We start from the raw sequence: 18,187 nt of genomic DNA, 5'->3' as shown, positions 1-18,187 counted from the left end.
CAAAGGCAGGAAAGGGACTCACAAAGGTATGATTATGTTTTAGAATTCTTATTTTATATGCATGTTATTTTAACAATTTGAACTATGCTTTGCTGAATATAGCCATACTCCTCTAGTGTGATCTGGCTGAATGGCTAGCTGAATCATTTTTTGTGTGGCAATATAGATTTAATTAAATGATTTGGTTTCATTTTATACATATTGTCCCACACGTGTATAGCTTGTGCATGTGATCTTTGGAATAGTCCTTTTCACTGAATAGCAACCTGGTTTGTCTTATTGATTGAAATGCAGTTGGAACAATGGATGCTACAGCATGAAAGCTTTATGACTCCTAGGAAGTGTTGCTGAACAAAGAGACCTTGGAGTGCAGGTTCATAGCTCCTTCAAAGTGGAGTCGCAAGGAGATAGGATAGTGAAGAAGGCGTTTGGTATGCTTTCCTTTATTGGTCAAAATATTGAGTACAGGTGTTGGGAGGTCATTTTGCGGCTGTACAGGATATTGGTTAGGCCATGTTGGAATATTGTGTGCAATTCTGGTCTCCTTCCTATCGGAAAGATGTAGTGAAACTTGAAAGGGTTCAGAAAAGATTTACAAGGATGTTACCAGTGTTGGAGGATTTGAGCTACAGGGAGAGGCTGAACAGGCTGGGGCTGTTTTCCCTTGAGTGTCAGAGGCTGAGGGGTGACCATATAGAGGTTTACAAAATTATGAGGAGCATGGATAGGATAAATAGACAAAGTCTTTTCCCTGGGGTTGGGGAGTCCAGAACTAGAGAGCATAGGTTTAGGGTGAGAGGGGAAAGATATAAAAGAGACCTAAGGGGCAACTTTTTCACGCAGAGGGTGGTACGTATATGGAATGGGATGTGGTGTGGTGGAGGCTGGTCCAATTGCAACATTTAAGAGGCATTTGAATGGGTATATGAATAGGAAGGGTTTGGAGGGATATGGGCCGGGTGCTGGCAGGTAGGACTAGATTGGGATGGGATATCTGGTCGGCATGGACAGGTTGGACCAAAGGGTCTGTTTCTATGCTGGACATCTCTGTGACTCTATGACTGCTTCCAGGGTACCAGGCATTAGCCTGTATTGTATTTTTATTACTCACTCACAGGATGTGGGTGTTGTTAGCTAGGCCAACATTCATTGCCCATCCCTAATTACCCAGAGGGCAATTTAAAGTCAACCACATTGCTGTGAGTCTGGAGTCACATGTAGGCCAGATCAAGTATGGACGGCAGTTTCCTTCCCTAAGGGACATTAGTGAATGGGCGTGGCTACCTTCAGAGAAAATGGCACTGTCATCCTCACTCTGCCTTAAGGCTAAATTTGTGGCTGTGAACAGTGCAGATTTCAATGAAGATGTCAAATGGAGGTACCCAACACACTGTTCGTCATTTAGTTTGAGGTAGGAGAATCACTCCTTGACCACTGGGCTGATACGGCTTCCTGGTGCAGTGCAAAAATGCACTTTCATCCCTGTTTTCCAACAAACACGAGGTAAATGGCCAAATCCCATTCTTCAGTTCAGATACACCATGATGCGGTCCAAACAATTCAGAATGTGGTTGGTGTCAGTTTGCAGTCAACATAGAGAGCGAATGAGTACAGCTACTATTCAAAATGAAAACTGTTTACCACTTTGAACTACAGAATTTTCTTTTCGTAGCTTCAGCCTTTTCATAACCACTATCATGTTCTGATGAAATGCCACTCATTCATGCTAACAGTGGACTTGCCAGAACATGTTAGTCTGTGATCAGTAATGATTGTACAGTAATGCAAGTATGTTTGCTAAAAGGTAGATTTAATAGGATTAAATCAAAAATGTGTTCCTACAGCTACATCAAAACAAGAATAGTTACAGATTGGAATTTAAGCAAAGATTCAGTACCCCTGCTAAAAATGAAACTGTGCTTGTTGGAGTTCTATGATGCATTGATAATTTGAAAAGGGAGTTAAATTTGCTTGAATAAACATAGAGAGTTTATTAAAGTAATTTGAATGCACTTTTTTAGCTTGTCCACATTAGGAAGCACAATGAAAGAGAGAGAAAATGATAGGAGCATAAGCTCTGGATAGGCTATGGTAATATTTGAATATAGCTCTTCTCTTTGGCTGCGTCAAAGGACAGTTATGCTAGGTCAGCAGAAATGCCCCTTTTAGTGATGGTCATTTAGTGTTCTCTTGGCAGAGATCCAGCAGAGAAAGGTTATTTTATTTGGGACTGAGAGGAATTCTGAATGTTACAATGTGCAACATTCTGAAAGGACGCAACTAGAGCTGTGAACCAGTTAGATCTGTTCACAGTTTTTTGACGTATGTGGCCTTGACAGTTGCTGACCATTTTAGTTCTGGAAAACAGGGAGATTGCATTTATCCTTGTGGCAAATCCACTATTTCTGATTCCCAGCTGAATTGTAGTATGGAGTCAATTCTTTATGCAGTTTGCAAGATAACTGCATCAAAACCTGTCAATGTGGTTCAAGGATCGTGATGATTGGTGTGAATTAGGGTCTGTGGACTTGACGTTTCTGGCTTTCCTTCTTTCATCCAGTACCATAAAAGGCATGAAACATTGTAATTAGGATACCCAATACTAAAGTAAGTGAAAGCCTCTCAGATTTCACTTTGCCTTTTTTTTTAAATGGTAGAATCCTTAAAGTCCTCTTAATGCTGTTAGTTCATGGAGAAATAATATGTTTGTTCCTTTGGTACACATTGAATTTGTCACCTCCTTCGTTCATTGATGTACTGTAGGTTACTTTGGTAGCCTGAAACAAGCCTGGGCACAGAAATTAGGAGCTGATGCAACTTCAATCATTAGTAATCTGTGCTCATAATACGTTTTAGTTATACATCAAATTTCACTGTGATGCAATTTAGCCTTCACAGTTTTCCTAGCACAAATCAGGCCTGTATTTGTACCAGCAAAGTGGTCCCAGTCCTCCTTCTTTCCGATGTTAACTTCCTAGTTACTGTCCACTGTTCCTATAATTCATACAGAAAGTATTTAAAAAGTGGAAATGCTGATCATTCTGCACCATCCTATTTTCCAGTCATTGCTATTCTTCCTACAGACAAACCCTAAAGCTTTGTTTTTTTAATGTGTGGAGCATTCACAATAAAGTGGATGAGTTAGTCATGCAGATAGATATAAATAGATATGATATATTTGGGATTTCAGGAACATGGCTGCAGGGTGACCAGAGATGGGAACTGATTATCCAGAAGTACTCAGTTTAAGGAAAGACAGACAAAAAGGAAAAGTAGGTATGGTTGCATTGCTAGTTAAAGAGAAAATTTCTGCAATAGTGATGGAGGACATTAGTTTTAGTGAAATGGAACCTGTGTGGGTAGAACTTAGAAATACCAAGGGGCAGAAAATGACAGTGAGATTTGTATATGAACTCCCAAACAATTGTCAATGGTGGGAAAGGTATTTCAACAGGAAATTAAAAATGCAAGCAGTAAATGTACAGCTATAATAATAAACAACTTTAATCTGCATATAGATTGGATAGAACTGGTCAGAAACAATACCATACAGGAGGAATTCCTGAAGTATGTACAGGATAGCTTTTTGGATCAATAAGTTAGGGAACTAACGAATTCAAGCCATTCAAACTGGGTATGGTGTAATCTGAAAGGGATAATTGGCAATCCAGCTGTGCAAGGCCCCTTGTGCAAGAGAGATCATAATATGATAGAATTCTTTATTAAGATGGGTGGTGATGTAGATGATTCAGGGACTAGAATCCTGACCCTAAACAAAAGAAACTATGGTGGTATGAAATGCAAGCCAGCTATAATACTTGGACAACATTACTTCACTGGTTGATTAGTGACAGGCAATAGCAAACATTTAAATATTGCATGGAGAAACTGCAATAATTGTTCATTCCTGTCTGATATAAAAATAAAGCATGAACATGGTTAACAAGGGAAATTAGGGATAGTATTAGATCCAAGGAAGGGACATTTAAATTAACCCCAAAAAAGCAGCAGACCTGAAGAATTGGAGCAGTTTAGATTTCAGCAAAGGTGGAGAAAGAGATGTAAAAGGGAAACATAGAGTCCGAGAGTCTCCTTATAAGGTTCGTGCAAACTGATTGTGAAAGTTTTTCCAGGTATGTGAAGAAAAGAAAGACATCAGTGCCTTACAGTCAGAAACAAGGCAAGTTATAATGGGGAACAAAGAGATGACAATTAAATCTGTATTTTAGTCATTCTTCACTAAGGAGGACACAATGTCTCAAAGATGTAGGGGAATACAGAGTCTAATGAGAGAAGGAACTGAAGGGAAATGGTGTTGGGGAAACTGATGGAATTGAAGGTCAAAAATCCTCAGGACCTGAGGATCTACATCCCAGAGTACTTAAGGAAGTGACCTGAGAAATAATGGATGCATTTGTGCTCTTCTTTCAAGATTCCACAGACTTTGGGATGGATTTGTATGGATTGGAGGGTAGCTAGTGGACCTAACTGTTTTTAAAATGAGATATATAGAAAATTGTGAATTATAGACCAGTTAGCCTGACAAATGTAGTAAGGAAAATGCAAGAATCTGTTAGAAAAGCCTAAAATAGCTGAGAAGTTACTCAAACTGACAGGATTGGACAGAGTCAGCATGGATTTATGAAAGGGAAATTATTTTTGACATGTTACTCGTACTTTTGAGTCAATAACTAGTCGTGTTGGTAAGGGAAACCAGTGGATGTCATTACTCGGATTTTCGGAATGCTCTCAATCAGGTTCAACAGAAGTGTTTCGCATATAAAATTAGAGTGAATGGGATCGGGAATAGTGTACTGACATGGATGGAGAACTGTTTGGCAGATAGGAAACAAAGGATAGGAATAAATGGATCTTTTTCCAAGTGGCTGGCTGTGACTAGTGCGGTACCTCAGGGTCAGAACCTAGATACCAGCTATTCACAATACATAGTAATGATTTAGATTAGAGAACTAAATACAATATCTCCTAGTTTGTAGATGAACAAAACTGGGTGGATGGGTGAATTGTGAGAAGGATACAAAGATGCTTCCCTGTGATTTGGATTAGTTGAGTGAGTGGCAAAAACAGGAGGGCAGATTATTGTCTAAATACTGCTAGATTGGAATTGTTCAAAGTGTGCATGTAGGTGCAACAGCCATTGAAGAAGACAACTGATATGTTGGTCTTCATTATAAGAGGATTCAAGTACAGGAGCAGAGGTGTCTTGCTGCAATTATACAGGGCCTTGGTGAGACTATACCGTGAGAATTGTGTGCAGTATTGTCTTCTTTGTCTGTGCAAAGATGCTAAACTATTGAGGGACTGCAGCAAAACGTTACCAGACTGATTCCTGGGATGGCAGGTCTGACATAAGATGAGAGACTGAATCAGTTAGATTAGATTAGATTCCCTATTGTGTGGACTATATTTACTCGGTTTAGAAGAAAAAGAGGAGATCTCATAGACACCTATATAATTCTAACAGGACTAGACAGGGTAAATGCAGGAAAGATTTTACTGATGACTGGGCAGTCCAGAACAGATTAGGCATTCAGGACTGGAAGGAAGAGAAATTTCTTCGCTCAGAATTTGGCGTGTTGTAGAATTTTCTATCACAGAAAGTGTTTGAGGCCAAAACATTGAATTTTTTCAAGGAGTTACATACAGGTCTTAGGATTAAAAGGATCAAATGGTATGGGAAGAAAGCCGGAACAGTATACTGAGTTGGATATTAAAGGACCAAATGGACTACTCCTGCTCTGATTTCTAACTTCTTTGTTTCAGTGCAAACTATGAATGCAAGCAAAATGTATTAAATCGTATTTTTGCACTGGTTGGAATGCTTGTCATAGAATCATAGAATGGTTATAACAAAGAAAGAGGCTATTTGCTGGATCATATCCATATCTGTCCTCTAAATGAGCTACTCATCTGATCCTACTCCCCATCTTTTCAATATCACCAGCAAAAGTTTCACTTTAGATTTATCTCAATCTTTTCTGGAGGCCTTGTTGAATCTATCTCTATTATGCTCTTGTGCAAAGTGTTCCATATCCTAACAAAGTGCCACTTGATTTTTTTTATTATGTCATCATTGGTTCTTTTGCCAATCACTTTAAATCAACGCCTTTTTGTGTTTGGGCCTTCTACCAGTGGACACTGCTTTGCCTTAACCCATAGCCAGGCATCAAACAATTTTGAAAACCTTAGTCAAATTTCCTTATAAACTTTTCTTCTCCAAGGGAACAGCCAATTAATCAATGAAACTGAAACCCCTCACCCCTGAAATTATACTTGTGAATCCTTTCTGCACCCTCGCAGCTTTCTTCAGGTGTGCCTAGAATTGATTAGAATATTCCAGGTTTTTAAATTCATTTTACAGGATATGGGCATACTAGCTAAGCCAGCATTTATCACCTGTTTCTAATTGACAATGGTTCCATGGGCATCATTGGACTTCTAATGAAGATTTTTAAAAAATGTTAATCAAACCCAGGTCCCCAAAATATTACCTAGATTTCTGGAATCATAACTTAGTAATAATACCATGAGGCCAGCACTACCCCCTCCCCCAGCGCCCACCAGCTGACCCAAGATTTCATGCAGTGTCCTTCTCAAGATATTCTATGACGCTTTTTATCAAGCCACATATTGACAATATGGCCAAAGATTATCGGCTACTATGGACTCTGAAATGTCCTTTCAAATCATTATTTTCATAATCAACAGCTCACCCCAACACTGGATGCTCATTTTACAGGTGATGATTTACAGTTCTAATCATATCCAGCATAATTGACAGATAAGTGCAGGAACAGCAAGTGATAGAGTCATACATCACAGGAACAGACCCTTTGATCCAACCAGACGGAAGTGAGGACTGCAGATGCTGCAGATTAGAGTCAAGAGTGTGGTGCTGGAAAAGCACAGCAAGTCAGGCAGCATCCGAGGAGCAGGAAAATCGACATTTCAGGCAAAATCCCGATGAAGGGCTTTTGCCCGAAATGTCAATTTTCCTCCTTCTTTAGTCCAAACAGTCCTTGCCTCCCATAATTCCAAATTGAAGTAGTCTGACCTGCCTGCAGTTAGTCCATATCCCTTTAAATATTTCTTAATCACCTACTTATCTATATGCCTTTTAAATGTTGTAACTGTACCCACATCCATTACTTCCTCTGGAAGTTTATTCCACATATGAACCACTGGCTATGTAAAAAAATTGCCCCCAATTTCTTTTTAAGCCTTTAAATATGGTTTGTCAGTTTAGTCTCTGGTCAATGTTAACCCCAGGATGTTGGTTGTGGGGAATCTGGGGTAGTATTTCCATTGAATATCAAAAGGGGACTGGCTTGATAATGTCCTGTAGGGGATAATTATTGCCCCGATATTTGTGTGGTGTGAATGTTTCTTGCCACTTGCCAGTTCACACCCATTGACTTGAATTTTGTCGTTTGGCCACATTTGGCCAAATTTTATGTTGGAGCTGGGGCAGTCAATCTCATTCTACTCAGGTGTGGAATTGTGGAAAGGTTTAGTTCAAAGCTAGGTGCCTGGTTTCCTCCATGACTTGTGCATTTCCCCAACTCGTTAACTATTGCCAGCCTGACAAGTTTCTAGAGATTGATATCTCCCACTCTGTTCTATAGTGCAACCAGTTCAACCCCCCTGTTCCCCACACCACCAACACCACCACAACCAACTTCCTTTACCCTGACAATGGTGGTGTCTTTAACTGCCTTGGCTGGAAGGTCTAGAATTCCATTTCAAAACATTTCTCTTTTTTGATTGTTACCCTTAATACCGATCCTGACGAATAGATAATTGTTACATTACTTCCACTTTTAACTCACTGCCAATGTACAATTGGGATGGTCCTCACTTGAACTAAACCAGAACTAGTGTGCTGGTAAAGGAGTAAGTTAGCTCAATTGATTGGATGACTGATTTGTGATGCAGACTGACGCCATCAGCAGAGGTTCAATTTCCATACCAGCTGAGGTTACTATGAAGGACTTTCTTTCTCACCCTCTCCCCATCTCCTGGGGTGTGGTGACTGACCCACAGGTTAAATCACCTCTAGTTGAGTCTAATGAGAGAGTAGCCTCATGGTTGGTAGGTCTATGGTTATTTAGTGTACTGGCAAATTATGACATTTGGGATTTAAGTAAAATTATTGGGGCAGAGTTTGAGCATATTTTAATAGTTAGAGACAAAGAACAAGTAAACAGAGCAAGGTAGCAATAGAGGGAATGATAACCAGAGTGTAACAGGATAGAACAGAACATAAAATGCAGGACCAAATAAGGTCATAGAAGGAAAAAGTTGCTTGGATAAAGACAGAATTAAAGGCTGTTTTTCTGAGGTATGCTGCATTCATAACAAGATGAATGAATCGATAGCATAAACTGAAATAAATAGGTTAGATATGTTCGTAATTATGAGAGGTGTCAAGTTAACCAAGGCTAGGAATTAAAATATTGAAGGGGTAATTTTAAAAAGAAAAATTGGGTGAGTACATTTGGTTATAGAGAATGAAATCAATAAATAATGGGAAAGGATCTTGGTTCAGAAGATCACAATGTGAAATCAGTTTGCGTGTAGAAAAGAAGTAGCGAGGAGAAAATAGTGGGAATAGTTCACAGGATCTTAATAATAGATATAGAATATAAATCGAGCAATATTGGAGGCTGAAGAAAAGGTGCATGAATTGTGAGCAGTTTTAGTCTTTATATAGATTGACAAACCAAAGTGAGGATGAATTCACAGAGAGTACATGCAACAGCTTCTGAGAACAATGCATACTACAATCAACCAGTGATTAGAATAGTCTAGATGCTGTAATGTACAATAAGAGAATTAATTAATAATCTTGAATTACTAAATTCCAGATGAACAAATGTAGCATGATTTAATTTTATATTCACTTTGAGAATGGAAAAGTTGAGACTGAAACTAGTGTCTTAAATAAGAACAATTACCAAAGTGCAGAGACAGAATTCCTAACTGGGTGAAGTCCGAAATGAATACTCTGCATTAGTATTCACAAAGATGAAGGATATGGTGGATGGTGAACCTCGAGAGGGTATGTTGATATTCTAGGGCATGTCAATTTAAAAAAAGGAAGAGGTGTTCATTATTTTGAAAAGCATTAGTGTGGACAAGTCCCCAGTACCTGATAAAGTCTATCCCAGAATGCTGAGGGAGGATGATGAGGTAATTGCTGGGGCTTGTACAAATTTTAATGTCCTCTTAAGTTATAGAAGAGGTCCCAGAGGACTGGAGAATAGCCAATGTTGTTCCTTTGTTTAAGAAGAGAAACAGAGCTATTCCTTGAAATTACAGTCCGGTAAGCCTTACATCAGTGGTAGGAAAATTATTGGAGAAGATTCTTAGGGATAGGATTTACTTACATTTGGCAAAAGTTTGAATTTATTAGTGATAAGGAGCATGGCTTTCTGTGGGTAAGATTTTGTCTCATTAAAACTTTGAGAAAGTGTCAAAGATGGTTGATGGGGGCAAGGTGGCAGATATTGTCTATTTAAAAATAATGTGTTTTCAATCGAAGATGGAGATAAAGAGGAATTTTGTCCCTTAGAGGGTCCTTAATCTTTAGCACGGATTAAAAGCACTCTTGCAGAGCACATTTAAAGATTGGTCAGTGAATTCATTTAAGTTTGTTCGACAAGGGAGTTGAGGGTTATAGCTGGCTGGCAGTAAAGTGGAATCTGTTCAGCTCAATCATCATCTTATGTAAAGGCGCAGGCTTGAGAAGTCAAAGGACTCCTCATGCTCTGATTCATTTTGTTCACCAAGGAGAAAAGATCCTCAGGTAGAGTTAACACATTTATGCAAAACTCTGTTTATATGCTATAATGTTCTAAGGTTTTGCTTTCTTATAATAGTCTGTTTAGCGTGTTTGGAAAATGGGCAACAGATCCAGACTCTTCACAGTTTAACTGTTCAACTCGGACTCTATGTCGTGTCTGATACAAGACTTTTGAAAGTAGTTCAAATAAGCTGTACTTTCAATAGAGTCACATGAGGAAACCAGAAAGTAAAAAAAATATACAAAATACCACAACAACCTTCATCTGATTAGTGCTTTAAGAAGTCTTTAAAGCTAAAGTTTTGCTAAATGTTTTGCCTATGTGAGAATTAAATTTTCTTTCTGATACCAGAAGTTATCAAGCAAGGTGTCCAGACTTGCTAAAAAGTCTGCTATAAAGAAACCCAGACAGTTTTCACCATGAGTGCCAGCAGAAGCAGTAAGAGAAAAGGCCTTTTACTTACTCCCTGAAACTACTAGTGGGCGGCACGGTGGCACAGTGGTTAGCACTGCTGCCTCACAGCGCCAGAGACCCGGGTTCAATTCCCGACTCAGGCGACTGACTGTGTGGAGTTTGCACATTTTCCCCGTGTCTGCGTGGGTTTCCTCCGGGTGCTCCGGTTTCCTCCCACAGTCCGAAGATGTGCTGGTCAGGTGAATTGGCCATGCTAAATTGCCCGTAGTGTTAGGTAAAAGGGGTAAATGTAGGGGAATGGGTGGGTTTCGCTTCGGCGGGTTGGTGTGGACTTGTTGGGCCGAAGGGCCTGTTTCCACACTGTAAGTAATCTAATCTAATCTACTCCATCTCGTCATGACTGCAACTGTAAATGTAAATTCAGAGGCTGTCTGCATAGAGATAGAGGTAGAATGATATACTTACCATGGGGTCAATGAAGCTTCAAAGGATGAAAAGTACAAGCTGAATTTGTAATCTCTTGGAATCATCTCAGACTGTGAACCTGAAAGTTATAAAAACAGTGTGGGTGAGGGACATATTTGTGATTTCCACCTTTCAAAAATTCACAGGTACAGGGTTAGAAGTGAGCTTTAACTCTGGTCTGTGTGTGTTAATGACCTGATGTTCTAGTGTGCTATGTGGGTCTAAAAACAGCACTACAGCAATCCAGATAAAGAAGACTCCTCTCATTCTAAATCAGCCACTGCCAAAAAGAATCAGAGTAAAACAGTTTCAATCAACTTACAAAGCCAAGAATCTTGAAATTGACTGTTCAGCTACAAAAATGAACGCGACTGGTAACGTCCTCTGCAATGGCCATATCATTCAACTGTCCCTTCTTCATGATCAATTCAGAGACTGATCCTGATATCTTTTTTATTTTTGTACTCTCTTATTTCTCATCTGTTTTTGTGTGCATTATTAGTTGTTGCATTTTTTAAGAATTAATTCACAGGAAGATAGAAGAGAGAGGGTGGTGGTGGAGGGTTGTTTTTCAGACTGGAGGCCTATGACCAGTGGAGTGCCACAAGGATCGGTGCTGGGTCCTCTACTTTTTGTCATTTGCATAAATGATTAGGATGTGAGCATAAGAGGTACAATTAGTAAGTTTGCAGATGACACCAAAATTGGAGGGGTAGTGGACAGCGAAGAGGGTTACGTCAGATTACAACAGGATCTTGACCAGATGGGCGAATGGGCTGAGAAGTGGCAGATGGAGTTTAATTCAGATAAATGCAATGTGCTGCAATTTAGGAAAGCAAATCTTAGCAGGACTTATACACTTAAGGGTAAGGTCCTAGGGAGTGTTGCTGAACAGAGACCTTGGAGTGCAGGTTCATAGCTCCTTCAAAGTGGAGTCGCAGGTAGATAAGATAGTGAAGAAGGCATTTGGTATGCTTTTATTTATTGGTCAGAGTATTGAGTACAGAAGCTGGGAGGTCATGTTGCGGCTGTACAGGACTTTGGTTAGGCCACTGTTGGAATATTGCATGCAATTCTGGTCTCCTTCCTATCGGAAAGATGCTATGAAACTTGAAAGGGTTCAGAAAAGACTTACAAGGATGTTGCCAGGTTTGGAGCATTTGTGCTACAGGGAGAGGCTGAACAGACTGGAGCTGTTTTCCCTGGAGTGTCGGAGGCTGAGGGGTGGCCTTATAGAGGTTTATCAAAATTATGAGGAGCATGGATAAGGTAAATAGGCAAAGTCTTTTCCCTGGCATCTGGGAGTCCAGAACTAAAGGGCATAGGTTTAGGGTGAGAGGGGAAAGATATAAAAGAGACCTAAGGGGCAACTTTTTCACACAGAGGGTGGTACATGTATGGAATGAGCTGCCAGAGGATGTGGGTGGAGGCTGGTACAATTGCAACATTTAAGAGGCATTTGGATGGGTATATGAATAGGAAGGGTTTGGAGGGATATGGGCTGGGTGCTGGCAGGTGGGACTGGATTGGGTTGGGATATCTGGTCGGCATGAACGAGTTGGACTGAAGGGTCTGTTTTCATGCTGTACATCTCTATGACTCTATGATGAGGGATTCTTTGGCTAGAATCTCCCATCACTAATTGCCGAGAGAACTGTTCAGAGTCAACCACATTGCTGTGGGTCTGGAGTCATGTGTCCACAAGTCTGGGTAAGAATGGCAGATTTCCTTTCCGAAAGGATATTAGTGAACTAGATGGGTTTTTCCAACAATTGACAATGGATTCATGGCCATCATTAGACTCCTAATTCCAAATATTTATTGAATTCAAATTCCACCATCTGCAATGGTGGGATTCGAACCCAGATCCCCAGAACATTATCTGGGTCTCAGGATTAACAGTCCATTGCCTACTCTAATTTGATAATTAATAAACTTCCTCTTGTTAATTCAAGAAAACAAGTTAATGTTGGTTTGGGAGAAAGATGTCCATAAGGGAAATTTTAAAATTAACCTTGTCCTGACCATCTGAAGAGAGTTTGTATTAGTGCCAGCCAAAGGAGCCAGTTCACCTCACCTCATCCTGGAGCCAACAGCTTGAGACATCCCATCTAGAACCTCGCATAAGAACTGGTCATAACACCTATTAAGTCCACATCCAAAAGAAACCTCTTATTATTCAATGACAGAACCAGTCACAGTTGCTGAATCTGACTCCATGCTTCAATGACTCTACTTCAGAAAGAGAATCTTCAATCAAATGAAATTCGCAATAATATAGAAACTGATCACACTTTCATCCTTATAGATAACTATTATCCTCATGGAATTTAAATCTTTGTATCTGTATTTTAGCCAATAACTTTATCAGTTCTTACTGCATAACTTTCAACAATTGTTGTGTAATAAAGTAACATTGTATCTTGTTTGATGCATAATGTTGTGCTGCTGTTTCTGTTTAAACTGAAATACTCTAATTAAAAGAAAATACAAGGAGCTTATGCACATTCTTAGTTCAGTTACCACTCTGAGGACAGACAGTATATACTGTATAAATAATTTAAATACACAAATTTAAAAATGAAGAGTTAACTTGTCTTATTTATTTATGTGCTTTCAGCTTACACAAGTCATTATCTCAAGAGGTCCCTGTTACTGACCAGTTCAACATTGCGCTAAGCACTTATGATGATGCTTTATGCGCTACCAAGGACATTAAGTCAGCCACGCACCACCAAAATGAAGATCTTGCAAACCAGTTACAACTGGCTGAGGTAGAACAAGCAAACATGAAGATTAAACTGCAGCAAGCCTTGGAAGCCAAAATCCAACTGAGTGAAAAAGTTCAGAAGTAAGTATGTATTTTGAAAATCTTCAAATAAATGAAGATATGGTTTCATCGTTAATTCTTACAGTTTACTGTTTATTACATTCAAAATGAGTTTTAAAACTTCAGAAATTCTAGATTTTATTTATCACACATTTTCTGAAGGATCTATTGATACTAATATAATGCTTCCAGTATAAAGCTTGCTGAGTTGACAGCATTCTTGTCTTTAGCTTGGAAGGTTTACATTTAGACTCTACTTGGATTTGAGAAAATAATCTAAACTCATACTATAGTATACTGCTGAGAGATTGCTGCATTATCAGGGATTCAGTGAATGCAAAGTACTTCAGGACACGTTTGTCTTTCATTTTTTTAACCTGACAAGCTTTCTGTTCAGTTATACACGAAGGAAAAGAACCTTTAATTTCTTCATAATTTATATATCCAATGCTTTTAAAGCAGATTCATTTTTATTTACTTTTCATATTGTTATTACATAACAATAATTTAAATTTCCTTTATTTTAAAAAAATGTTGAGAAAGTGAATAGACAAAACAATGGAAATACTTTTTTCTATGTTATCACCTAGACCTGATGATTGATTGTTATCCTAACTACAAACCCTTGTAGTTTATGTAGATTTAGAAATTCTGTTACTTAAAAAGTAAGTAGACTTTACAGGTTACTCATCAACATTCAAGTCAATACATGCCTCAGAACCAATTTAATCAGTATTCACCTCACTGATGTTTATAGATCTTGATGTGTTATATTGGTTAACCAACTTCAAATTTATTCAACATATGTAAAGCACTCTGACATATTTCTAACAAAATTTCATATGTCACTAATTGCAACACATAATTCATTCCTCTATCCATATTTTGTCTTGGCAATTTAAATTTTATTTGTCCTTGGTTTAAAAAAAGGTCTGGAAATGTTCATTGTCACTTTTGCAATGTTCAAAAAATAGTATAAAATTAATCAGAGAAATTTGTACTTCTATTATATTGTAGGTTTAACAATCACTCTCAGAATAAATATTTTATAAATTTGTGGGGGACAAAATTACCTCTATGCTAATTGCATGGAACTCTAGAACAGGTTTGTAGTTTCTGGGAACTTTAGGGGTTATTTTGAGAGTTAATTCTGGGAGTAACCTTATTTCTGCTCTTAATAACAGCACTATAATTCCATAATAATTCCAATACTCAAAGTATACACAATGATACTGCTAGGAGATAGTTATAGTAATTGTGAGAGTTGAGGAACAACACTTGGAGTGCTGACGATTTGATTCCCCATTGCAACAAGGGTTGTTAATGACTTACAAAGAGTTGTATCTGTTTGCAGCCTACAACCTGAAGAAACTTTGGTTCAAAAAGAACTTTAAAGTAGCTCTTCTTTTGCCTTATGCGTGGGTTGAGCTGGTTCATCACAAGGTACTAAGGGACACACAGCTATTTTTGTTCCTAGTCACATTAAGTGACAGGAAACTTAAAAGAGATGTTTTACATCATTAGGGGTCCAGACAGAGAAGACAGGACGAAACTGTTTAAGTTGTCATGGTAACAAGTGGTTTCCTGTTTTTTGAGTTCCCCAATCAACATTCTGTTTTCAATTTTAAAATGGGGCGGAGAAGCAATGAAAATGAATGAATGGAGTGTGGAGTAGCACATATAGAGGAGGTGTATACAATATATTGTACACCTGTAAGGAAATCACAGGTCGCACAGATCCTGTAAAGATCTCAGTGAAGACTTCTGGATCAGAGGACTGGATTTGACAAAAGATATAGTTGAAGAGCTCTAATATGTAAAGACCAGAATCCAAAATCACCAAGTCAGCTTTATCTGTTGCTGTGAGTATGACCACTTTCATATATAATAATCAAATGGTTGTGAGGATCATCCAGGATAACCTTCCAAAGAGCATTGGTTAAACAATCTTCACCCTTTTTGACCTGGTATGTTTTACTGGGTTGACATGACAGTGTCAACTTTCCTATACAGGGTGTACTAGCTGACATGCACATGATTTATGCTCCTAATTTAGATCCATTTCATTCTTAATTAGGAGTTTACCATTTGCTCAATATTCAGCTCTGCAAGGAGAGCAGTCACAACAGAAGTAAGAGTGGATATTTTGTGATGATGAGGCTTAGCACTTTGGTACCATGACCACTTAAACAATTTCTTCCTGTCTTCTCTGTCTAGACTCCTCATAATTTAAAACATCTCTTTCAAGTTTCCTGTCAATCTTCTTGAATGAGAACAATCCTAGCTTCTTCAACCTATTCATATAATTGATATCTCTCCTCCTGGTGTAGTTCACAGAAACCTTTTTAGCATCCTTTACATTCTACTAAATTACAATGCCCAGAATTGTAAACAGTATTCCAGTTATGACTGAACCAGTATTGGAGCACAATTACATGATACCAAAACTGACAGATTTTAAAAAGATTGAAAAGATTAGGAGTTTTCTTTCTCAAATAAAAAATGGTGGATGAACATGACAGATATCTTTTCATGATAAAATGATTTAACATGTTATATATTTTTCGACTTGTGGTTGAAACCATAACTAGGGGTCGTAAATACAAGGTAGTCAACAATAAATGTAATACGAAATTCACGAGCAACATTTCTTAACTCAAAATGTGTGTAGAAATTGAAATTCCTCTACAGTGAGCAGTTGAGGGAAATAATATAGATATACTCAAGCAAAAGCTAGATATATATGAGAGAGAACAGATTGGACGGGTTTGTTAAGGCGATTGACCAATCATCTCTGCCTGCTTCTGCCCGAATGAACTCATCACCTCTTATCTCAACTTCATCCTCTCCCCTTTGGTCCAGGAACTCTCTAACCTATATTCAAGACACCATCCATGCCATCCACCTTCTCCATGACTTTCAGTTATTCAGCCCCCAAAACCTCATCTTCACTATGGACATCTAATCTCTCTGCATCTGTATGCCCCATCTCTATCTCTTCCTCTCCTGCAGACCCAACCACTCCTCCTCCACTGACACTCTCATCCACCTGGCAGAACTGGGCCCCACCCTGACAACTTTTCCTTTCAATCCTCCTATTTCCTACAAACCAGAGGGTTGGTCATAGGTACCCACATGGGCTCAAGCTCTACCTGCCTCTTCATAGGGTACATGGAACAGTCCCTCTTCTGCAGTCCACTAGCACTATTCATCCACCTTTTCCTCCTCTATGTTGATGATTGTATCAGCATGGCATCATGCTCCCACAATGAGCTCAAACAGTTCATCTACTTCAACCCATACCTTCCATGTGATCTCAAATTCACTTGGACCGTTTCTGACAGTTCCCTCTCCTTCAAAGCAAATAGAAATTTCAGTAAATATAAATATAAGAAACAAAAGTTTAAGTTGACTTGACCAGACAATATCTTAATTTAACATCTTACTTGTAAAGTAATATCTTTAACATACAATACTCACTTAATACGATAGTAAACTGTTGGCCTTAGTTATGTTCTCAAATCATAAACTAGGGCTTGGGTTTTTAAACTGCTAATTTGTGGCTCAGTTGGCTCTCTTCAGCATTTTGCTTTTGGAGAATATGTCCAATGCAAATCTTTAGACATTGATTTGAACGATAATCTGTAACTAATTATACTCTTTTATCATCCCAAGTAAAGCTATGCCTTTAAAACAATAAAATAGCCCAAGGGACTTCACAGAAGTATGTTAAAGCTAAATATGACACCCAGCCCCATAAAGTGTTAATAGGTTACCTAAGTTTGGTTACAGAGAGATTTTAACGAGTGTCTTAAGGAAAGAAATGTAGTTAGGTAGTCTGATGTTTAAGGATAGAATTTGAGACCTAGGCAACTGACAGCACAAGTGGCAGTATGAAGCAGTTATAGTCGGGAATGTTTAAGAGGCTAGAATTCCCAAGAAATTTCTGATCCATACTGCATGGAAATTCAATTTGTTAATTCCATGCCCCCTTAATTTATTAAGTAGCCGACCATGAGGTCAGAATCCTATGGAATGTTGTTTATGCCATAAAAGTTGAATGGCAAATTAGTATTACCCCCACCCCCACTCCCGTAGCAAAACTTCTGGGAAATATTCTTTTCATGTTTCAAGTACTTTATCTCATTTAACTCGACTTACTTTTTTAATTTGATATAATTATGACTTCCTGTTAAGGTCAAAATAGTTTGCTTATGCTCATAGTCAGCCTGCCAACTGTATTCTGGATTAGTGGTACTGAAAGAGAACAGCAGTTCAGGCAGCATCCAAAGAGCAGCTTTCTCAAGTTTTAAAGAAACCACTGTTTAGGAGTTGTTAACTTGACAACAGCAGAAATGTACTTGTGCCATTACCATCTAGTTAGCAGTTTTCTCCTGATTCTTAGAACCCAAATGCCTTAAATATCAATATAATGTCAGAAGATCCAGGTTGTAACATAAGCTAAACAAGGTTGTCTACTAACATTTTGAAGGAACATTCCTGAATAATTTTCAATACAAAATAGTATAGTCCAACAATAAATTGTTCTGAAGATTTGCAAATGTTGTATGTGATTTAATGCCAATCTCAATAAAGTCAATCTGTTCACCAAGAAAATAATAATCATGCATAAATACTACAAATAAGTTCC

At 38.4% G+C, this 18,187-nt stretch overlaps 1 protein-coding gene across 1 annotated transcript in view; it reads left to right on the top strand.

Annotated features, from left to right (window-relative positions):
- mipol1 (mirror-image polydactyly 1) overlaps window positions 1-18,187 on the top strand; it is a 411,230-nt gene that overhangs the window by 369,578 nt on the left and 23,465 nt on the right. The window contains exon 9 of the mRNA XM_060828394.1: window positions 13,327-13,557. Within this exon, the coding sequence (XP_060684377.1) occupies window positions 13,327-13,557 (231 nt within the window). The remainder of the gene's footprint in view (window positions 1-13,326; window positions 13,558-18,187) is intronic.

This window comes from Hemiscyllium ocellatum, chromosome 8 (genome assembly GCF_020745735.1).
Source record: "Hemiscyllium ocellatum isolate sHemOce1 chromosome 8, sHemOce1.pat.X.cur, whole genome shotgun sequence".
Classification (NCBI taxonomy): domain Eukaryota; kingdom Metazoa; phylum Chordata; class Chondrichthyes; order Orectolobiformes; family Hemiscylliidae; genus Hemiscyllium; species Hemiscyllium ocellatum.
This window is presented reverse-complemented; position numbering and strand designations above follow the sequence as displayed.